Raw genomic sequence first — 25,461 nt, forward strand, 5'->3', positions numbered from 1 at the left:
TTTAACGATCGATGTGCAAATACCGAGAAGCATGTCTACTCAAAAATAAAACAATTGAAAGAAAATATAAAATAGAAATATGAAGAAAATCTAAAATATGAAACTCACATCAATTTATATAACGCCAATTACCTCTTTTCATTATCAAGTAATGAGAGCGTATTTATACCTATTTTTCTTTTCCCATGCAGATAATAGACCAGGGATTTGTTTTGAGGTGCATGTGAGATAGACAAGTCGAAAACGGCGGATTCGTTGGAAAAAATAAATATTCCCATGAGATTTTTTTGCATAATAACATTTGTGAGACATCCCAGAATAAGGTTCAAGAAGTCGCCCACGCGAAAAGTGGTCCAAATTTTTTTGAACAATTTTTTTGTTCAAATTGCAAAAATCAATATTTTCGGTCCGGACTAATTTTTTTTTAATTTTTTGGACCATTCTGGACAAAAAATATCTCTTATAATTTTTCTCTAAAGTTGATCTTTTTCGAATTATAAGCAGTTTAAAATTGAAAAAAACGAAAAATGGCGATTTTCAAGGCTTAATAACTTGGTTAAAATTTATTATTATGAAAGTTAGAAAGTGAGTAAGTAAAAGCTTAAAGCCCCCCTACAAGATCCTGAAGAAATTTTTGTCATTATTTCGATTTAGCCAATAGTTCGACGCTGTATTGTCGAGATAGGCTTGGCTGACCTCATTGGGATGTCGCCCGTGCAGAGGTTTGCCCATCCAGGTGCGCATTTTTTCGTCTTTAGTGAGATGGTTTATGCGCATTTCTGGTTCCCTCAGTTTGATCGGTGTTGTGTCATCTACTGCGCAGATAGCGCGGTGTAGAGTAGATGTCTCAGCCTGCATCTGAAAATAAGTTCTTAAGTTAGCAATTTGTTTGTCTAATTGCTCACCTATATCCATAAGTCCTCTTCCTCCTAAATTCCGTGGTAATGTCGTTCTTTCTACTGCACTTTTGGGATGGTGTTTTTGTGCCTTTGTGAGGTGCGTTCTTACTTTTCGCTGAAAATTTTCTATGTTCGTTTTTGTCCACTTAACAATGCCAAATGAGTAGCTAAGCCCGGAACATGCGTAGGTGTTTAGTGCCTTAAACAAATTTCTACTGTTAAGGTGTGAACGAAGCAGCTGTTTTACCCTTCTTATAAACTCAGTAGTTATCTCTGTTTTCATTTGTTTATAGTCAATTTTCCGCGCTTGCTTTACTCCAAGATATTTATACATATCGTTTTCACCCATGGCCTCGATGTTCTGGCCATTTTGCATATCGAATCCTCCGGGCTGTACTTTTCCTCTGACTATATTTAAAATACGGCACTTGTCCAGTCCGAAGTGCATACTAATATCATTAGAAAAAGTTTCAACAGTTTTTAGCATCTCATCGAGTTGGTTTCTTGTGGAAGCCATTAATTTCAAATCATCCATGTACAATAAATGATTAAGCTTCGCCACCACATTGTTGTTATTTTTGATGCTAAAACCTGCGTCTGTGGAGTTCAATAGCTGAGATAGTGGGTTCATAGCTAGACAGAACCACAGAGGACTCAACGAATCTCCTTGAAACATGCCCCGGCTGATGTCGATATTTTCAGTTTCGATGTTATTTTCACCAGGTATTTTAAGGTGAACTCTAGTTTTCCACTCTGTGATTATATGCTCTAAAAAGGTCACTATATTATCATCGACTTTATATATTCTCAGCATATCTATAAGCCATTCATGCGGCACTGAATCAAAGGCCTTCTTGTAATCAATGAAGGCAGTAAAAAGATTCCTCTTTTTGGAATATGCCTGGTTAGAAATGACTGAGTCGATGATGAGTTGTTCTTTGCAACCCATGGAACCCTTAGCGCATCCTTTCTGTTGAGGCTCTATGATATTGTTCAGAGCACAGTGTTGGTAGATAGGCCGGGCTACACAGGATGTGACCAATTTATACAAAGTTGGAAGACAAGTAATTGGGCGGTATTTGGCTGGATCTTGGGTGTTATTTTGATCCTTCGGAATTAAATAAGTGGTTCCCTGAGTTAGGAATGATGGTATATCCTGCGGATTAGAAATAACATGATTAATTAGTGTTGATAAGCGTTCATGAACACTCCAAAACTTCTTGATCCAAAAGTTTTGAACTCCGTCTGGTCCAGGAGATTTCCAGTTATCTCTTTGATGATGTTTGAGACTTCATCAGTAGTGATGGGTTCGTAAAGGGTAGTAATGTAGTGTTGGCAGTTCTGTGTCGTGTCTTCTGTCCATTCAGCATTGTTGTTAAGAGCAGCTGGTGTGGAAAGTTGATTTCCCCAAAACTCATGAATTTCTTCTTGGCTTGGGTAAGTCTTATCAACACGTTCTACAGTGGAATTGAGTTTTCGATAGAACGCCTTCTCAGAACTTTCAAAAATTGCATTGTCGCTTTTGCGGTTGTTACTAACTTTGTACCTCCTTAGTAGTCCTGAATAAACGGAGATATTTTGTTTTAATGTATCCAGACAATGATGGGCTGTGTTGTTTTCTGGATCATATCTTGAGTGTCTTGAGGTATTCAGCAATATTTCTTCAGCTCTCTTGATGACTCTTCTACTTGTTACACCTCGTATGTATTCTGTGACTATTCCAATATCCCTACGTAGTAATTCAATCTTTCCGAGTAGTCTTTTTTCCCAAGGTGCAGTTCTGTTACCAGTTCTTTCGTTATTTGTACCCCGTCGTGTTCTGATCTTAACGCCCAGTAGATTAGCATATGCAAATATTCTAACATGAGAGCTTCTACTGCATAATTGGGTAGGACTTCAGTGTTCACAATTTGTAACAGCGCACCTAGTTTCTTACAAGAGTTAATTCGTGGTAGCGGTGGTCTGCTAAGTGGGTTTGTTCCATTAAACTCTTGTACGGCACGAGCCACTTCGTTTGCTAGACTATCGCGCAACTCGTTGTTTTCCTGCTGTGTATCATCAGGTTGAGTTTCTGGGATGGGAAGCTATTTTGTTACTAAGCTATTATTTTTAAGTACATAATAATAATGAGCGGTAAGATCGTATTGACGCGGCTGTAAATGTGAGTGCGAAAGAGATGCCACTCCGGCAGTCCAATCGTTCATCTTAGGCCTTGTTTAGATAGGGTGGTTTGCCAACGTAAACTTCGCGATTAACCTGTTTAAACGCTGGTAAACCGTGTAAAACTCGCGGTTGCATATGTACGATGATGAGCGGTTGTATTTGTTTCTATGTTGACTTGAACCGCGCCGGTTGGGTTTTTCAGGTAAACCGCGACGTCAACGTTGGCAAACCGCCTGCATATAAACAAGCACTTACTCGCACTCACATTTACAGCCATGTCAATACGATCATACCGCTCATTATTATTACTTAATACCTTAGTAATAAAATATTGACAAAAATTTCTTCAGGATCTTGTAGGGGGGCTTCAAACTTTGATTTAGTTACTTTCTGACTTTCATAATAATAACTTTTAACCGAGATATTAAGCCTTAGAAATCGCCATTTTTCGTTTTTTTTTTTTAATTTTAAATTGCTTATAACTTTAGAGAAAAATTATGAGAAATGTTTTTTGTCTGGAATAGTTAAAAAACCTAAAAAAATTTGACTGGGCTGAAGATATTGATTTTTGCAAGTTGAACAAAAAAAAATTGTTGAAAAAAATTTGGACCACTTTTCGTGTGGGCGACTTCTTGAACCTTATTCTGGGATGTCTCACGAATGTGATTATGTAAAAAAATTTCATGGGAATATTTTTCCAACGAACCCGCCGTTTTCGGCTTGTCTAAGAGGTAGCATTCTGATTTTTGCGGAAAAAGTTGTGTGATAAGTTCAGTAATAATAATTGACTTATTCTCCCTCTCAAACAGATCGGGAATATTATTTAAAAAATTAAAATATTTACAAACGACAACACCCATCGTTTTTTTTTCTATTATCTTTGGTTATAACTTTAAAACGATTTATTTTAGAGCAAAGTCGTACAGAAATTAAATAGCAATAAATGAATTTTCTATAAGATACGACTGGTTAAAATGTATTACTTCAGTTCGCTGGCTGCAAAATGGCAATAAATACAAAAAAAGGACATAACAAGCCTTTTTTATTCAATGTTTTTCAATCATTTAGATACACTTATACTAAACTCACAATTAAGATGCACCAGAAATAAACAAACCCATACACGTTGAATGTTACAAGGAGCACTCTCAACTCATGATTTACACTGTGTATACATTGTACATCCCGAATCATGATTTACAAAATTTATAAATTATAAATCATGATTCGGAAGTGCTCCTCGTAATATTCGACGTGTCTTGGTTTGTTTATTTCTATTGCATCTTTATTGTGATTTTAGTATAAGTGTATCTAAGTGATTGAAAAACATTAAATAAAAAAAGGCTTGTTCTGCCCTTTTCTTTGTATTTATTGTCATTTTGCAGCCGTCGTATCTTATAGAAAAATCAATTATTGCTATTTTATTTCTGTACGGAAATTTCTGTTAGGAAATTTTCCCTAAACCCACAATCAAATAGTAACAACATGGAAGAATTCATAAAAGATTTGCGAGAAAAATTGGACAGAATGGAAGCAAGGGATACGAGGATAGAACAAAAATTGGATGGAATCCAAGAAGAGCTTAAAAAATTAAGAAATCAAAACCACGAGCTCAAAAAAGAATATATGCTACTAAAGCAAGAAATAAACCAACAGAGAGATAGAATGGAGAAAATTGAGAGAGATGAAGAGGGAAAACTTAATTATATACGGTCTTGAAGAAACAGAAAATTAAGATACCCAAATGTTGTCAAACAAAGTGCAGGAAGTCATAAACAAAATAAAAGTACATTGCAGAGCAGACCAAGAGACAACAGAAATTAGAAGATTAGGCGGTAAAACTAACAACTCGGAAAGACCGGTCCTTGTTGAGCTAACAAGTCGAAGTAAAAAAATGGAAATCCTAAAGGCAAGCGGGAAATTAAAAGGAACACAATGGTTCGTGAATAAGGATTACCCAAAAACCATCTTAGAAAAAAGAAAAATACTTTAAAGCACATGAAAGAAGCAAGAACAAAAGGATATAATGCGAAGATTAAATATGACAAGCTAATAATAAACGGAGATGAATACGGAATAGAAGATGTCAAAACATGTAATACTCCACCGGATGAACGAAGAAAGGAAAATATTACACAAACTCCCATAGATAAAACTAGAGCCAGAACAATGAGTGATAAATCCCCACACAAGGAAAATGACCAAAGAGAAAAAATGATGAAAGTAACCCATCCAGCAAAAAACTAAGATTAAAACCAGAACAACATAAGGAGACAGGAACGGACAGGAAAGGACATGGAAAAACTAGTACTATGAAAGAGCAAACAATGAGGATAATTAATAACGAGGAAGAAAAGAAAAATGAAAACAAATGTCAAACGAGAATAGGTACATGGAATATAACCTCGATAACAGGAAAGGAACGTGAATTAACAGAGGAAATGGAAGGATTTGAGCTGAAGTTGATAGGAATAAGCGAGAAGAAAAAAGTCGGAAATGAAATTGTCGATATCGGAGGGCAGCACATACTATACTATTCCGGAGTCCAGATAGGACAAAAGGCAAAAAAAGGCGTGGGAATAAATGTACCGAAAGAAATGAATAGAAGAATAACCAAATTCAAACCAGTATCATCAAGAACCATATACATAAAAATAGAGTTAGAAGAAGAAGATATGCACCGGTAGAAGGAAGAGAGCATGAAAAAACAGAACTATTCTATGATGAGATACAGAAACTTATTGATGAGATACAAGAGGAAAGCAAAAATATCATTTTACTAGGAGACTGGAACGCAAGAATAGGAAATGACGAAAATATGGCATTAGGCTGCTTGGGAAGGTATGGAGAAGAGACGATAAATAGGAATGGCAGGAGAATGATAAGTTTCTGCCAAATAAATGACTTGTTAATAGGTAATTCTTTCTGGTATCAACCGAGAAACGAAAAATATACATACGTAGCAGAAGAAAGAAATGCGAGAAGCATAATTGATTACATAGTATAACCTAGAGAGGCAGACCTAACGATACAAAATATAAAAACAGAGAACGAAGCCGAACTCGGTACCCAACACAGACTAGTGACAGCAAAGATAAACATGAAACTAATGGAAATAACAGAGAGTCCTCAATATACAAGAATAGCATTACATAAGATGAAAAATATGGAAGTTAGGAAGTTATACCAAAGAGAGACAGATAAAATACTGGAACAGCATGAAAACAATGAGGAAATATGGAATATGGAAGAGAGATGGAAAAAATTAAGAGACACGTTATGGAACACTGCAAAACAAGTATGTGGAATAAGAAAGAATGGGAAGAATAATAAAAGAACTGGATGGTGGAATAAGAAAATAAAGCAAGCAGTAAAAAAGAAGAAAGAAATGTGGAAGCGATACATAAACACAAATGAAGAGCAAGACAGAAACGAATACAGAAGACAGAGAAATATAGTGAAAGAACTAGTAAAATATGCGAAGAAGAAGAGCTGGAAGGAATTTGGTGAATAATTGAACGAAGGTTTTGGGAATAACAATAAACAGTTTTGGAATAAAATAAGAAGCATGAAAGGAACAAAAAGGAAACAAATAAGAGGAATTAGAAATGAGCGAAGTGAATTGAAAACAAACATACAGGACATTCTAACCATATAGAGGAACAACAGATAATATATACATACTGAGAAATATAATTGAAAGGAAAAACGAAATAGGAGAAGACTTACATATTACGTTTATATATATATTAAAGCTGCTTTTGATTCTATAAATAGAGAAGTAATATGGTCAGTAATGGAAGACCTGCAAATCCCGCAAAATATAGTAAGCGTGGTAAAAAGTACATATAGAAACGTACTTACTAAAGTACAAATAAACGGAAACAGATCGCCAATAATAAACCTAAGGAGAGGAATAAAACAAGGGGACAGTCTCAGCCCAGTTTTGTTTATATTAGTAATGGATAGAGTAATGAAGAGCGCTAAAAGAAAGTCAAGGCAATTACAGTCAACAGTAGGGTACAGGAATTTAGTACCATTGAGAATGGAGGGATTACTATATGCAGATGACCTAGTAATAATAGCAGACAATAAAGAGAAAATGCAAAAATTAATCGATATCTGGGTGGAAGAAATAGAAAATTTGAAAATGGAGGTAAATGAAAAGAAAACGAAGACCATGATAGTAGCCCAAAAGAAAAGGGAAGAAAAAACCAAACGATATTTAGGTGCAAAAACGAAATAATAGAAACAGTCTCGACGTTTGAATACCTGGGAGTAATAATATCAGAGGATGGAAAGCTAGATCGAGAAATCTCATACAGGGCGAAAAAAGCAAATAAGATCTACTATGCACTAAATAAAACAATATTTGGAAAGCAAGAAATACATAAAGCAATAAAACTGAAGGTATACAATGCAATATCTGCACCAACTTTAATATATGCAAGTGAGACATGGGTAAACAATGCAAAAATAGACAGTACAATCAACCCAGCGGAGATGAAGCAGCTGAGAAAAATAGCAGGAAAAACGAAATTGGACAGAATAAGAAATGAAGATATTAGACAAAGACTGAAACAGGAATCGATAATAACCAAGATCCAAAAAGGAAAATTAAAATGGTATGGACACATTAACAGAATGGATCAAGGAAGACTACCAAAGCAGGTGATGGTATCAAAAAGATAGGTAAAAGAAGGAAAGGGAGACCAAGGAAGAGATGGATCGATCAGATTATAGAAATTGGACAGGAAAAAGGAAAAACACTTCAACAAATGAAAGGGTTAGCAAAGGACCGCAAGAAATGGAAGATATGGATAGAAGATGAATAAAACCTCCGACGCCCCTGAGGGGCATAAGCAGTTTCGAGAAAGAAGAAGAAGACTTCTGTACGACTTAGCTCTAAAATAAATCGTTTTAAAGTTATGTATAAGCAAGGAAAATAAAAAAAACGATGGGTTTTGTCATTTGTAAATATTACATTATATTAATATAATAGTATTTTCATAATTCGCTTAATCTAATAAGACAATCTTTATAATATAATAAAAGAGTCAACCACATTTCATTAAAATCGATTTAATAGATTCTGCATGATAATTTTGCAATCTAACTTTTTTTAAATTGATTTTTTTTTAAATTTGACACAACAAAAACTAGACCGTGTAGAAGTTTCCTAATTTTTTACACGTAAAAGAGCACTCCATTTATCCAGCGTACTTTATAGTATTTATTTGGGTGGCCTCAGGAATGTTTTAAAATTATAAACAATTTTTCGGCTTATAAACAAATAATAGAATATCTCGGTAACTTTTAGTTTAAATTTAATTTATAAAACGGCGTCATAAAGGATCAGAAAGACGATTCTTCTATTCTAAATGAACAAAAAAATAGAATTACAGTTCTACTGTATTACAATTCAATTCCAGTCCTGATACAAAGGTGACCGGCATTTGCGACGGAGTTATAAACAATAAGATATAAATATAGTAATGTTTGAACCATTACCTTTTTCTTTCAGAGTCCTTGCTCGATAAAAATTTTGATATCGTCAATACATTCATAAGATATATTATATTAATATAAATGATTGATATTGCGGGTGAAAAATAACACAAAAATTGGGTTGAAGGAAATTGAAATTTAAAGTTCAGAAACGGTATACGTAAAACGAAATGTATTATGTCGGTTTCATATAGAGCAATTTTCTTCTTTTTTTTTAATCCAGTGTAACTCGAGTAGAGACACCTAAATAACGCATTTCTAAATACCAAAGATAGATACTTTAATTTTGTTATCAATTGAGTAATAAATTTATACCAAAATAAAACTACATATTTTTTTCTAGTTAGACTTTTTTTTAGAAAAACTTGCCAAACGTGTACCTTTTAAAGCTCTAATTCAATTCCATAAATTAATAATTATTATTGCTGAATTTATGACACAACTTTTTCTGGAAAAATCAGAATGCTACCTCCCATATCCAAATGTACGAGTAGTAGTGTTTTCACAGATCCGCCATGGTCTCAAAGTATTAGTGACATTTATATTTGTAATGACTGAGCTTTTACGAAATAAATGACTTCAACCGATTTAAAGACAATTTGCAATTGATTTAATTATCGTTATAGCATTATATAATCATTTCAAAAGGCCTCTTAAAAATGAAGCGAATCTGCCTTTCATTTGAATTTAATTAATTTAAAATTCTTTTGTAACATTTAATCAAAACGTATATAGGGAATTCGTATTTTCGAATACAGGCAACATGAAGATTGCGAATTAAATTTTAGACTCGCCAACACAGCGATATATACGTCAAAATTGATGTTTGATTGGTAAATGTACTCAGATCGTTTGTCATTTAACTTCTACACTACTCAATAAATTTAGGCACACACGTTAATACCTTTATAACCTGTTCATAAGATTCAATGTAGACATAAAACATACCAAACTCAAATAAAATTATGAACAAGCAATAACACACTTATTATGGTGTAGAACAAAATGGAAAACACACTAAACGACAAAATAAATTGGCACAGAGAATAATAAAAAGGAATTTAAATAAAAGAAGATGAAACCATCGAGATTTTTGTAGAGGCTAACCACACAGTAAGTGTGATTCACTGTTAAGCGTAATTTTTGCTTAAGACTCTTGTTTCCGAGTCTGTCTTCTATCTGACACTGCCTGATGAGTCTCAATAAAGCCGAAATAGGTTATAGTGTGATCGACCAACCTACTGACCAACCGAACGGTTCAACTGGCCGCTTATGCCGATGATATTAAATATTATGAGTAGAACATCAACTGCACAGGAAACATACGCAGAGTTAAAAACACAAACAAAAATGCTAGGTCTGGAAATTAACACAGAAAAAACAAAAATAATGACTCAGACGAGAATAAATATAGTCCCACAAAACATTATACATAAAGATGACATTGAAACGGTTGGAAAGTTTACATACCTGGGAGTAGAAATATATGCCGACGGATCAGAAGATGGAGAAATACGGAAGAGAATAACGCAGGCAAACAGAGCTTATTTTACCCTCTCCCATATATTTCGGTCTAAAAGTGTTCACCGAAATACAAAGATCAGAATCTATAAAACTTTAAATCGACCAATAACATGCTATGCGCACAAGCCCTTTTAGGAGTCTGTGTATGGAGAAGAGCAGCCACAGACAAGCAAGAGTGGAGGCAAAAAATAAAGGAGGCCAAGGCTCAGTTTGGGCTGTAGTGCCGTAGAAGAAGAAGAAGAAGAAGAAGAAGAAGAAGAAGACTCATCCATCTAAGCATTCTCATTTCCGCTACAGAACCAGGTGGGAGAGTTGCCCTTGAAGAGCCTTATGGCTTTCTGTGAGGCCATAAGGTGGCTGAACGATTCTTCTTCTTCTTCTTATGCAATCCATTAATGGATGTTCAAGATCACGTTTGACCAATTTTCTCTATCCCTTGCAGTATGTATTAGGTCTCCTATGTTTCTTAGTCCTGTCCATTGGAGCCTGACATTACGGAGCCATGATATTTTCTTCCTGCCCACTCCCCTTTTCCTTCGATCTTTCCTTCAATTAAAGTTTGCAGAAACTGGTATCTTTCGTTTCTAATTAGCTGCCCCAGGTATGCCGGTTTTCTATGTTTAATTGTGCATAGCAGTTGTCGTTCTGTACCAATTCTTCTCAGGATTTCATTTGTTATTCGTGCGGTCCAGGAAACTTTAAGGATTCGTCAATAAATCCACATCTCAAGCCTCTAGCTTATTCATTGTGTTTATTTTCAAAGTCCATCAATCCATGCCATATAGGAGCACCGACCATATATAGCATCTCGTGAATCTTAGTCTTAGGTTCAGGTCAAAGTCAGAGTTCGTAAAGACGTTTCTGAATTTCATGAATGCACTTCTGGCCCTTTCTATCTGACATCCAGTCTTCACATAGCCAGGTTAGGTACTTAAATTTTCTTACTCGCTCTACATCTTGGTTGTTATATGCTAGTCTTGCATTTTGATGTTGACATAATTGACGGCTGATTATAAGGAACTTCGTCTTTTTTATGTTGATGCTAAGTCCCACGTTCTCGCTATGTTCTCCAATTTTATTAAGAAGGTTTTGGAGGTCTTCTAAATTGTCTTCTATTAAGACCGAGTCATCCGCATATCGTATAATATTGACCCAGGTTCCATTTACTTTGATGCCGCTTTCGCAGTCCTCAAGAGCTTCCTGGAAGATACTTTCTGAATATAAATTGAACAGTAGTGGGGAGAGAATGCATCCCTGTCTTACACCTCTGAGGATTTTTTGAGCTTGCTTTGTTTCATTATCTACATTGACGATAGCTGTTTGATTCCAGTAAAGAGCTTCTATGCAACGAATGTCTTTTTGATCTATGTCGAGTTGTTTTAGTATATGTACGAGTTTATTAGAAACTATTGAAACGCTGAACGATTAGATAAAGATAATAGAAGAAGCTCAGATTTTCAGCCCCTGCTGATTCAGACAGACATGGGAACCCGGCGCAAGACCAGGTTGTTATGAGCCTAGTCCACTGTAGGAGGTCTAAGTGTTTGAAGGGCTCACAATTGGACCATGCCCCGATATACCATAAGGTAAAACTTTAAGAGTTCATATGACAAAGCGTTCTGAGCAAATATACCACTAAAATGTTAAAATTGTAGACGTTTCTACATTTGTGTTGCTATATATCAAGAATAAAAACTAGCACCCTTTTCATAAGTAAAAAATATCAATACCTATGATATATCTATAGACCAGGGCGCATTTGTAAAGGTATTAGTACATTTGGATGTTGAGAGGTGACTCATATTTTTTTGCAGAAATTGCTTGAAAATAACTCATATAATAATATTTGAGTTATCCTCCCACTCAAAAAGGTCCGGAACAGTGTGTAAATAATCAAAATGTCAAAAAATAAAGGAAAAATTCGATCATTTTCTTGGTTTTTTGATTATAACTTTAAAAGTATTCATTTGCAAGAAAAGTTGTACAAACATAAAAGTTGCGTAATTAAAATTTCCCACAATATAGGATTAGTTAAAAATTTTAAAAATTGTCACCCTTGTTTCAAAATATCAATAGGTGCGAAAAAATCCATAAAGAAACAAGTATTCGCATTTTACGTTTTTCAACCATTTATGCTACACTTAGGACCTTCATATTTCAACCAGAAAAACTTTATGATATAATAAAACAATATTGTAAATTTCATTAAGATCGGTTTAATAGATTTACAAAATAAATTTTGCAATCCAGCTTTCGCAAAAAAAATTATTTTTTCAAAATGTTGCAGGACTGAAGATAAAGCAGACAGCAAGTTGATTTTTTTTACATATAGAAGAATACTGTATCTTTCATTTGCATTTTGCAAAATTAAAATCGGTTAACTACCACGGCGTCAGTAATTTTTTTAAATAAACCTTAATTTTTGGTGCTATGCGCAGGACAGCGGACACGTTTACTCTGATTGGGCATTCCAATGATCTTTGATAATGATTGATAAATTTTAATTTTTAGTACGTTTCGATATAAATAAATAAATTTGTTTATTGCAAAATAAAAACACATAGGTACTCTGTCCTTTGAAATAACACTTTTTTTAGCGAAAACTTTCTTTGCTCATATATTTTAACTTAGAGAATAAAAGTTTATTATTTTTAAACATATGCAATTGTTTAAACAATATTTCACAAACAATAATCAAATTAGTTTGATTTTTGTGGAATTAAAATATTAAAATACAACGAAATATAGAGTAAGAAAATACATAGTATATTAGATGAAGATTGGAAGAAATTTTGGTGGAGATTAACTTGTGTGAATCGAACACCGCTGTCCTGCGCGTAGCACCAAAAATTAATGTTTATTTAAAAAAAATCCTGACGCCGTGGTAGTTAACCGATTTTAATTTTGCAAATAGCAAATGAAAGGTGCAGTATTCCTCTATATTTATGTAAAAAATGTCAACTTGCTATCTGCTTTATTTTCAGTCCTGCAACATTTTGAACCGATCTTAATGAAATTTACAGTATAGTTTTACTGTATCATAAAGTTTTTTTGGGTAAAATATGAAGGTCCAAAGTGTAGCATAAATGGTTGAAAAACTTTAAATGCAGATACTTGTTTTTTTATGGTTTTTTCGCAATTATTACTATTTTGCAACAAGGGTGACAATTTTTAAAATTTTTAACTATTCCTATATTGTAGGAAATTTAATTACGCAACTTTTATGTCAGTGCAACTTTTCTCGAAAGTAAATACTTTTAAAGGTATAAACAAAAAACAAAGAAAAAAATAGAATTTTTCCTTAATTTTTTGATATTTGAATTATTTAAACAATGTTCTGGACCTTTTTGAGTAGAAGGATTACTCAGTTATTATTATATGAGTTAATTCCAAGCAATTTCTGCAAAAAAATATGAGTCACCTCTCAACGTCCATCTCAAAACAGACGCGTCCTGGACTACTAACATATAGCAGGAACTAAGTGGAAAATTGTATCCATAACATAAATTTACTTATATTTACTATAATAATGTATATCATATTTAAAACATAGATTATTATATATAAGTAGATTAAGATTAAATTCTAAACTAACCTTCATTTGGTTCTTCTTCGAATTCTCCTTCTTCAGCAATCTTTGTTTGTGATCCATGTTCCTCGTCATGTTCTGATCTGAAAACCAAACACATCAGTGATTAAGACCACTGAAATTCATTGACTCATCATATTATATTATTATGTTTACTAACTAAAGTATTGGGTTTCAGAAAGCTGTGTTTACAATGTGTGCCGCATTCGCTAATAATGGAACAAAAACACATTCGAATGCGACATTCTCAGCACATTTAGAACGTTTTACAAAGGATAAATTGGATTTTGTGCGTCGATTCTTGAGATCTAGGTATTTTGAGATCTAGGTCTATCACTATAATCCTGAATATCAACAAGCGGCTAAAGAGTGTTGTGAATCGGGTTCTTCGGCCCCGAAACGAATTCGTGTCCAGAAATCGTCCCAGAAGGTGTTAGCATTAGTTTTTTCGGATACGAAAGGAATTTTGTTTGTAGATTACTTGCAAACTTGCAAAATAATAAATTCTGAATATTATTGTAACCTTTTAGAACAGCTGAAGGAAAAAATTCGTGAAAAAAGAGCTAGTGTGCAGAATAAAAATCCGTTTTTATCAGGACAATGCACAGTGTCGTATGAGCATTTTAACCATGAATTAAAGCTCGACTTGTTAGAGCATCCACTATGTTCACCAGATTTGGCCCCTAGCGACTTCCATCTGTTTCAGTACCTAAAAAAATTCATGCGTGGAAAGAGTTTTTCACCAAATTATGAGGTCATAACAGTTGTGGAAGCGTATTTTGCAGCTCTTCCAGATTCTCACTTCAGGGATGGAATTCATAAATTGGAATCTTGTTGGAACAAGTGTATTAATGTTCAGAGAGACTAAGAACTACTAACAATGAGAGTTAGTTGCTAATGTAATTACTGTATCAATAAAAATACTCTTTATCGTACCTTCCGGAATATTGTCCATCATCGGTTTCCTCCTCTTCTACGCTATGCTCTTCTTCTACTTCCTCGTGCGGCGTCGGACTTGCCGATTTTCGTTCGCCTTCTTCTTCTTCTTTTTCGATCGCAGTAAGAGATTCGGCATCAGCTAAATTATCCACGGCAATAGCCAAGAACACATTTAGTAGGATATCTGACAATTTGTTAAGAAATACAACATTTTTAAACTAAAATTACAGTTATTTTAGTAAAACGTGAAAGAATTTACATTTTTAATAATTGTTTTTAGTACCATATGAGAGACCGTATCCCCAATTTTTTTCATTGGGTGTAAACCACAATTTTACTTTAAAGTAAGTTTAATTTGATGTTTCGATCCTTCTCAAAATACGATTTTGAGAAATTTGGTGTTTTGAAAACGATTTCCGAAGTGTAAATCGAAATAAATTTAAGTGAAATTGTGGTTTATTCCCAATAAAAATAGTAAATTGTATTAAGATAATAGAATAAAATGGCTTCAGAACAATATTTATCCTTTTTGTCATTCAATAGTGCTCATCTTACAAACGAGTTACCAGTATCAAGCACGAAGACCTCTCTCCCATTATTTCATGGTAGTATTCTGGTCTCTCTCTGGTAGTATTCTCCCTTAGTAGGGTTCTGGTGCTATAGTTTGCACACTGTTCACTATAAAAAAAGAACACATTCTTTCTTTTTATACTTTTTTACACTTTTACTTTAATTTCTTTACATTTTTTGTTGTGCCTGATCCTCGTTTTTAATTTGTTCATTGTTCCTGTTATTGTATTCGTTAGTTCTACTGTTTTTTTTCTTTCCACTTTTTTCTGTTCATGGCAGCCATCCATTCATTAAAGTATGAATAAAATTAGAAAAAAAAGCACAGATACCTAACATAATAGTATATATATTTTTTGGTTAAAAGGATACAATTACCACAAATAAACAGAATAATAAAGTATATGCAGGATAAGACACCAGGAGACTCAACTCCCCCATATGCTGCTATACCTTCATACATAACTACGTTCCAGTCTTCACCAGTAAGAATCTTCAAACAATAAATAAAATTATTTTAAAACAAAACACTCAAATTTTCATTATACAGTAGAACCCTTGAAATCCGAACCACGCAAATCCGAACCCCTCTAATCCGAATGTTCTTCAAATCCGAACCAACGGAAAGTGAAGAAAATTAAAAAATTTAAGACAAAACTTAAAAACATGTTTATTATACTGAGTAAAACCAGAAAATTGAACAATGTGGGATTAATAGGACTTTGGTATTTAAAATTTCTTAAAAATAAATACGTACTTTAATATTATTATATAGTGCTTATAAAGATACTTCGGTTTTCTCGTAGTCAATTTGAGTTCAAAAATATTGTCCACATTCTTGCGAGAACGTTTGGCGACTCAAAATTAACGATAGTGAAAGCTTTGAACTACTAGTTAGGCTAACTTTCAGATAATCTGAACTTTTCGGAATCTGAACAGGCTGTCCCCCCAATTAGTTCGGATTTCCGGGGTTCTACTGTACGACTAAATAAAATAATGGTTTGATTAATAAATAATCTTACCTGGAACACTGTCAACAAACTCTGCCAAAAGCTATCGAAATTATACCTAGTCTTTTCTTCCGTATCCTTGTTAAATCTTCCACCAAACACTTGCATTCCAAGAAGTGCAAAAATAACAATAAACAGAAACAGTAGTAGCAACAGTGACGCAATAGACTGAATTGAATTTAACAGAGAGGCGACTAAATTTGATAACGATCTCCAATATCTAAAATATATTGAAATAAAATTTAAAGGGTGTTAATATTTCTATAAAGATATAAAATAATAACCAGTGGCTATATACTATTTAAAATGCAGTGTTAGTCTTACGGTCAAACGAAGTACAAGGAAAAATGAAAGAGAAGGGAAAATTATGTAAAAAGTGGCAAGAAAGCAGATCCGACACAGATCTTCAAAACTATATGGTGGCGAAAAAGGAATCGAAAGTAGCAGTAGCAAAAGCCAAAGCAGAAGCGTATTCAAACCTATACGATCAACTTGATACCAGGGAAGGCGAAACGAAGATAAATATATAAAATAGCCAAACAAAGAGCAAAGAAGGCAAAATATTTTAATAAGATTAGATGTATCTGAGACGAAAATAATAAAATACTAGTTCACGAAAAGGATGCCAAAAAGAGATGGAGAAAGTCCTTTAACAGCTTATTAAATGAAGAATTTGACAGACCTGTAGAGTCAACGGAGACAGTAGCAGCAATGGTCACCAAAATAACAAACGAGGAAGTGTCTCAAGCGCTTCAAAAAATAAAGAAAGGAAAAGCGGTAGTACCAGATGATATTCCTGGGGAAGTATGGAGAGCATTGGGAGAGACAGGAACAAGGTGGCTAGCAGGTTTATTTAATAGAATTATGAAAGTTGGACAAATGCCAGACGAATGGAGAAGCAGTATATTAGTACCTATCTACAAAAACAAGGGATATATACAACAATGTGCAAACTACAGGGCTACAAAACGGCTTAGCCACACCATGAAAATATGGGAAAGAGTAATTGATAGACGGATACGCGAAGAGACCGAAATATCCGAGAATCAATTTGGATTTATGCAGGGCAGATCAAAAACAGATGCAATTTTCATTATAAGGCAGTTGATGGGAAAATACAGGAGTAAAGAAACAAACGCTCATATGGTACCTATTCATTGATCTTGAGAAAGCATATGATAGAGTTCCTCAAGAGATTCTGTGGTGGGCACTCAATAAGAAAGGAGTCCATGGTGAATATGTAAAGATTGTGAGGGCAATGTATGAGGGAGTAACGACTAGTGTTAGCACAAGTGTGGGAGAGACTGATACATTTCATGTGAAAGTAGGATTGCACCAAGGCTCGGTGCTTAGTCCGTATTTATTCTTATTAGTTTTGGACCAGATAACAGCGAAACTACAGGGTAACATTCCATGGTTCTTAATGTATGCTGATGATGTCGTGTTAGTAGGAAATAGTGAAAGAGACTTAGAACAAATACTGGAACAGTGGAGACAAGCTTTGGAGGAAAAAACGTTTAAAACTTAGTAGGACAAAGACAGAGTATTTGCAATGTTTGGATGGTGAACTGATTGTAAAAAGCAATAGTTTTAAGTACCTGGGATCGGTATTACAGAGTAATGGAGAAATAAATGGAGATGCATGCAGTAGAATTAGGGCTGGATGGATGAGGTGGAAGGAAGCGAATGGTGTGCTGTGTGACAGGAAAATTCCAATGAAGTTGAAGGGAAAATTCTATAAAACAGCCATGAGACCGGCTATGATGTACGGAACTGAATGTTGGGTAGTGAAAAAGAAAGAGGAACAACGAATGCATGTGGTAGAAATGATAATGCTTAGATGGATGAGTGGAGTGACAAAAACGGATAAAATTAAAAATGAGTATATTAGGGGAAGTCTAGGTGTGGCACCAATTGATGACAAAATGAGAGAGCATAGGTTGAGATGGTTTGGTCATGGTCAACGTCGAGACACTAATCACCCAATACGATGAATTGCTGAAGTGCAGATTCCTGGAAGGAGTAGGAGAGGAAGACCAAAGAAGACCTGGGGGAGACGATAAGGCAGGACATGTTAGTAAAGGGGATTGACATTGATATGACCCAAGATAGAATTGTGTGGAGAAATGCAATTACGGAAGCCGAACCCGCATAGGGATAAGGCAAAGAGAATTATGATGGTAGTCTTACGGCGCGCACGGATTTCGCTCTTGTCGGCACAGTGGTAGGTGCGTGTATGCAACCGTAGGCAATTGTTGTATGCTCATATATTCCAGTGCTATGATAACGTGATTGGCCGTTTTCCGGTAGGAAATACATTGCCCTATGCTACCTGCACTGCATTCTAACTGTGGTTTCTACTTTAGGGTCGGTATAGTCCATGATCTATATTTTTGCATGAGAGACTAATCTAATAAAATACAATGGCCGCGTTGCTCAGAGTCGGGAAAGATGTAGGCGCGATTTGTTGGGTTGGGCTCATATCATGAAGAAAAAATACAAAGCAAAGAATGCCTTAATCCCGCGTATACCGATGATTCTAACGGACATACCATTTGATTTTAAGGACAATACATCAAGTAGAAATGCAGTTTGTCCGGGACGATAACTCCTAGCGTCACCTAGGAAAGAGTCTGAACTACCAACTGACATTTTCTGTGGATTTAACCATTTTTTAGTTAATAAAAGATTATAATTAATTAGATATATGTTTTGATATGTTATGTGTTCCTAAAAAGCGAGATAGAATATGCTATAAGGAAAAAAAAAGTGATGAAATTTCTGTAGAATTGTTGGAACTTTTGTTGAAACGACGACACACTTGAAATAATGTGAACCTCTTTAACACAATTTATAGAACAGGCATCATACCAAAGAAATGGCTCTGCTCTACTTTTGTCACAATCCCGAAGACGAATAACGCCAGAGAGTGTTCAGACCATAGGACTATAGCATTGATGAGCCACACATTGAAAGTATTTTTAAAAATAATTCACAAAACAATATTAAATAAATTAGAAGAGGACCAAAGAGCCACACAGTTTGGATTCAGAAGTGGACTGGGAACACGGGAAGTTTGTTTGGTCTGAGTGTGTTAATGCAGAGATGTTTGGATGTAAACCAAGACCTCTATGTAATTTTCATAGATTTTGAGAAGACTTTCGATAAAGTCAGACTCTAAAAACTGTATGAAATCCTAAGAATCAAAAACATCGAGAGTCACGACATTAACATCATAATATCCAGGTTGTACCGGGGACAAACAGCAAAAATCAAGGTTGATAATGGGTTAACCGAAGTAATTGAGATTTGTCGAGGTGTACGTCAGGGTTGTGTGCTTTCTCCACTATTATTCAATACTATTCGGTATATATATATATATATATAAAATGAATAATTTTGGGGAATGCAGTCAATGTGTTTTGGGCTGATTAAAAGAGAAACACTTTGAACTTTTGTCGAGCTTTCGGACAATTTATTTCCTTTATCAAGACAATCTAAAAATACAAATGTTTAAATTTAGATGAAAACTAGAATATTATGAAAAATATTATTTAAAATAATAAAATATTATTTTAAAACTAAAATATGAAAAATAAAAAGAATTTTTATGTTTTTAATAAGTATGTTAGTTATTTTGTAAACCACGAGCAGTAAGTTGTTATTTTTCTAGTTTTCATCTAAATTTAAACATTTGTATTTTTAGATTGTCTTGATAAAGGAAATAAATTGTCCGAAAGCTCGACAAAAGTTCAAAGTGTTTCTCTTTTAATCAGCCCAAAACACATTGACTGCATTCCCCAAAATTATTCATTTTGTATTATTAACAGTCACTACATATTAATAATCATATATATATATATATATATATATATATATATATATATATATATATATATATATATATATATATATATATATAACAAATCACTAAAATTATTGGGTAGACAGCTCAATAAGAAAAGGTGTACTCTTTTCTACGGAATCCTCTATTTCATCAGCAGTCGCTAACATCGTCAAGGATGCTAAAAAACTTAAAAATATACTAGAGTGTGAGAAGACCTGCATTTGCTGATGTACGGCGGTGTACATCAGTGAATATATAAAGCAGCTAACTGCTGTTTTATGGATTCTTGCTTTTGTGTCTTGTCTTAGGTGTTTGTTGTTCCAGATTGTGTCATTAAGAGATATCGCCGCTTTACTTGCTTTTAAGCTTTGTTGTCGTACTTCCTCTTCAACATCTCCGTAACTGGTTATATCCATTTCCAGATATCTAAACCTTGCCCCCTGCTTTATTATTTTCCCATCAATTTTGATTTTATATCGTAGTGTGTATTTAGATGTTGTCATACATTGGGGTTTTTTCTGCATAAAAAAACCACAAGAATAAAAACTGAAATGGTTTGGTCACATTAGACGTAGAAATGAAAATGTAGGGAAATATAGAGCTGTTAGAAGTTGATGGAGAGAGAGGTAGAGGAAAACCGAGAGGAAGATGAAATGTCTGTGTGCCAGGGGAATTGAGAGAGAAACGTTTAGGTGAAGCAGATACGATGGACAGAAATGAGTGGCCAAGAAAAGTAAGGAACAGTAACAACGACCCCTAAAAAGGGAAGCTGAGGAAGAAGAAGAAGACTCTTTCACAAACTGATAGAACCGAGAAATTCCACGGAAACTGCAGATTATTTCAACTTTTATATTTATTTGTACGTTTATTAACAAATGTCTAAATATGATAAATATTATTCAATACTATTAATTAAAAATAAAAAATATATGTTTTTATTTACATACCTCATTCCATTAAAATCGTTTGTGATTATTTAAACAAGAATAATAAAAGTTACACAACACCTGTGGATGTCATTGTTAAATATAATCAATGTCATTATCCCTTGATGGTGAAACATGCTTTCTGTAACATCAGGGATCGACAAATACCATTAAACAATATTGCAAAATGTTAGTTCATTAGATTGAAACGTGAATTAACTATCGTGAACAAAACAACAGCACTAGAAATGGGGTTGAACGTAAATGAAAAATATACCCCAGGCAAGGAAGAAAAAAAGCTGAAAAAAATGTTATACAGCTATTTGAAGGTTCTCAAAGGTATATGTGGGGTAGCTGATGAAAAATATGTTAAGAAGTACAGCTGATTTTGCTTTGTTTTTAACAATTTTAATATGTGAAAAAATTTTTTTTTCCTATAAAACGTTTCTTATACATTTAGAGAAAAATGGTTCAAATATAAGTTGTAGATCTTAAACAGTTTTGAAAAAAAAACAAAACATTGATGCCATTTTAGTATAACATCAGGACTTAGACAAGGAGACCCTTATCACTGTTGGTATTCAATTTTGCCTTGGAATATGCAATAAGTAAAATATCATCTGAGCTGACCATGACAGGGGGATTTGCCAAACGAGGATCAAAACTATTGTTGGCCTTTGCTGATGATCTAGATGCAGTCGCTCATTATACAAGAGACCTGAGAAGTGTTTTCAGAATTCGAGAAAGAGACAGGTAGTCTTGGCCTTCGAATAAATGAAAAGAAGACGAAATACATGCTCGTAACCAAAAATACAGGACCTAAAGTTAGGGAGAACATAAATATTAATGACCACAACTTCGAAGTAGTAAAAGAGTTTAAATATCTGGGTGCGGTAATCACAGATGACCACCACATAGAAACAGAGGTCTCAGCAAGGATAGCTGCGGGGAGTAAAGTATTATAATTAGGGGTCGACAAGACAAGAATTCTTGTCTTGACAACAACTTCTTGTCTTGTCTTGAGAAAAAATCAAGAAATTTAAAAAAATCTTGTCTTGACGTTTTCTTGCCATTTTATATCTTGTCTTGACTCAAGAAATTTCAAGATCTTGAAATTTCTTGATTACCAGGCGACCTTTTTATTGCGTTGCGTGCTAACACGGCCACTGGGGGAGTTCCGATCGAAAATCTAAATAAATGCAAAATATTAGATAAAGAATGGGTTCTGCTCAGTAAATTTTGTCAGTATCTGAGAAGCTTTAAAACAGTTTCTTCAATACTCGAAGGCTCGAAAGGGAAAATATTGCACACTCCCATTGGTGGTAATTGGAGTAAACTCACTTTTAGACAAACTGGAAATATTGGGCTCATTAACTTGATAATTAAATTGACAGAGACACTACCGACGAGTAATTAATTTACTTCATTCAAGCTGCGAAAGATAAAATACTGAAACACTATAGCAAAACTAATTGGATATACTGTATAGTTCTTATTTTGGATGCTCGGCATAAAGTGGAGGCATTTTCCTCCTCATCTTGGAGAAAGCTTCTACAATCAGAGGCAGTACAAAAATTTTAAGAAATATTTAAAGCTTACTATTTTATTAAATCCCAGAACGATATACAGAACCCAATACCAGAGCCAGCACTTAGTCTGAAAAAAGAAGATAACGAATTTGATTTAGATATTACTTACCTATCTAAAAACACTGACAACGATAACTTAAATCTTGGAAGTATGAAATTGAAAAATACATAAATGAGCCTAGGTCAGAATATAATGGTCTGAGAATATACTTGGTGGAGAAGACACGAAAATATCTACCCGTCATTATCAAAAATGGCCAAGGATTTTCTCGGAACGCACAGTGGTTCCAAATGCTGAAAACGTGGTCATGAGGCGTAAAAAGGAGTCCTTATTTAGGGATTTTCATGTTTACAATTGTTTTCTCATACTATCGTAGAGTCCTAATACGCAGGTATGAGGATCAGACTGGATGTATTCTGGTTCACAACTTAGGAACAAGTGGGCCATGTCCGGGGTTATTTTGGTCGGCAGAGAAAGTAAAAAAGAACGCGTATATTGAAAACGCTGTAAAAAGTTTTGTAGTTTATCAACTTTATCGCTGTAAAGCAGATTCTTCTTTTTTAAGTATGTAGTAATGTAAGATGTCACTTAAATCAACATTTATTAACAATAAATGCCTTAAATTTGTTAATGCATGAATAGTGAAAATATACTTGAAAAAATTAAAATTTTGTAAAGATGCATTCAAAAAGTACAAAATTCTGCATAATTCTGCAACTAACGTTTATTAATCTTAAAATATATTGTAAGGAGATACAGAATAACTTTGGTTTAGCTGCCTATAACTGCCTATGCAATGCTGGCAGTTGTTTGAATACAAAAGTGGGAAATGACGCATATTACATGATTCTGGCGATTGTTGAGAATGTATGGGCAGTTGTACATAAGTAATGGGTTCTGAATATTGTACTTCATAAAAAAAATTATTGGTCATCAGCATTTTCAAAAGTCGCTTATAATATAAAATGCGGCTAAAATAAAATTTTCGAACTTCTTTCGTCCATATTGGATTCGCCAATTTGTTTAAAAAAAAAGTAAAGTTAGATTTGTAATCAGCGACCTTAACCTACCAAATTTGACAAAAAAAATTTCTTTTTGATTGATATTTTCAATTTCTTTCCGCCATGTTGTATCCGCCATTTTGTTTTTTAGAAAAAATAATGCCAGATTCGTAATGAGCAATGCCAAAAACCCTTAAGAACGAAAGTAATTCCAAAATGTATAAACAATATACGCTTTTAAAGGTTCATGACCACGTTTTCGGCATTTGGAACCACTGAGGAACGCCAGCAACATAATGTACCTGCGGAAAGGCTATTTTCAAGCGCAGCTTTAACAATAACAAAGCCAAGAAATCGGCTAGGCGTTGACTCCATGAGAAGTGTTATCTACCTTAATTCGTGGCTTATCAATTCCGATTTAAAAATGTGCTAAATTTGTTATTTAAAATAAAATCTAGTTTGCAATTTTATTTTCAACAGGATTGGTAAGTATCATTAATTATTATTTTTAATTTCCATTTTTGTAAATCGTTTTAGCAAAAAAAGTGTTCAATAAATTAAAATATGCTATGTTAAAGTAATGTTATCTTTTTCACAAATAAATACGTTTTAGAGTTTTCATTTTTAGTCAAGATATTTCAAGATTTCTTTTTTTTTTGACAAAAAATCTTGGTATTGATATAAAATTTCTTGTTTTGTCTTGAATTAATTCTTGTCTTGATCTTGTCTTGAAATCAAGACAAGATCAAGACAAGATCTTGAAATTTTCAAGAAGTTGGCGACCCCTAATTATACTCCCTATCGTTATTACATATTAAGGTCTAAGTTGCTAAAAAGGAAATCTAAATTATCTATTAAGACTGTACATGTCAATGATTCGCTCAGCTTTTACTCTAAGGTTCTCAGGATGATATTTGGCCCTCAAAAAGATGAATTGACAGGAGAGTGAAGGCGCTATAATACTGAATTGATGACTCTGTTTGGTAATGAAAATATCGCCAGACATATAAAATCTAACCGGATAAGATGGGTAGGTCACGTGGTAAGATCAGAAGAAGACATAGTATTAAAGACAGTAATTTATAAGAGACCAAATGGTAGAAGATCATTAGGCAGTCCGAGAAAAAGATAGAAGGATGATGTTGAAGCCGATTTATCTAGGATTGGGGTACAACGATGATGGAGTTAAATTTATCTAGAAGATGGAGAGCTATAGTGGATGTGACGAAGATTTACGACGAGTTGTAAAGGCAGTCAAAAAGGAGAAGAAGAAAAGAGTTTCAAAATTAAAATGTATAAACAATTGACCTAAATACTTGTAAAAAACCCTGATTTTTGTAGTAAATTATAAATGTCAATAACTTTGTTTTTTGCATAATAACATGCAATATCACTACCCAAAATTGTGGCAGTTACTGAGTTATTAAAGTGTGTAAATTTCAAAGAGACCCACCAAATAATTTGAACTATTTTTCTCTAAAATATATGAGAAACGTTTTATAGGCACAAACTAAAAAATTAGCTTACGTCTTCACATAATTGTTATCAGCTACGCCTCATATACATAAATACATACTGCTTAAATTTGTCATAAAAAGTTTTAAACTGTTTCGGAGCAATATTAAAGAACTTTTTTTGTTGTGTAACTTTAACGTAACTTTTTAGAGTTCACTTTTGCATATAAATAATTTAGGTCAAATCTACTCTCGAAAAAATATTAGTTTTAAACAATGTAATATATAGCCACGGGTTTATGATTTTTTTGCATACAAGGTCTTGGGCGCACACTTAAAAAATATTACCTCCATAATGATGACATTTTTTATTCGCAGTTACTCATGTCGAGTCGGAAAAGCTTTTCTATATATAGCTTTTCTATTTAGGAAAATTCTCGGAAG

The 25,461-nt window shown here is 33.8% G+C and overlaps 1 protein-coding gene across 13 annotated transcripts in view; it reads right to left on the reverse strand.

Moving 5' to 3' along the window:
• The window catches only part of LOC114325428 (muscle calcium channel subunit alpha-1), a 759,065-nt gene that overhangs the window by 243,845 nt on the left and 489,759 nt on the right, over window positions 1-25,461 (reverse strand). For all 13 annotated transcript variants that reach the window (XM_050663510.1, XM_050663508.1, XM_050663509.1 and 10 more), the window contains exons 12-15: window positions 16,212-16,419; window positions 15,562-15,682; window positions 14,620-14,806; window positions 13,690-13,766 (exon numbers count right to left, since the gene is read on the reverse strand). In XM_050663510.1, coding sequence (XP_050519467.1) covers window positions 13,690-13,766; window positions 14,620-14,806; window positions 15,562-15,682; window positions 16,212-16,419 — 593 coding nt within the window. The remainder of the gene's footprint in view (window positions 1-13,689; window positions 13,767-14,619; window positions 14,807-15,561; window positions 15,683-16,211; window positions 16,420-25,461) is intronic.

This window comes from Diabrotica virgifera, chromosome 10, assembly GCF_917563875.1.
Source record: "Diabrotica virgifera virgifera chromosome 10, PGI_DIABVI_V3a".
Taxonomy (NCBI): Eukaryota; Metazoa; Arthropoda; class Insecta; order Coleoptera; family Chrysomelidae; genus Diabrotica; species Diabrotica virgifera.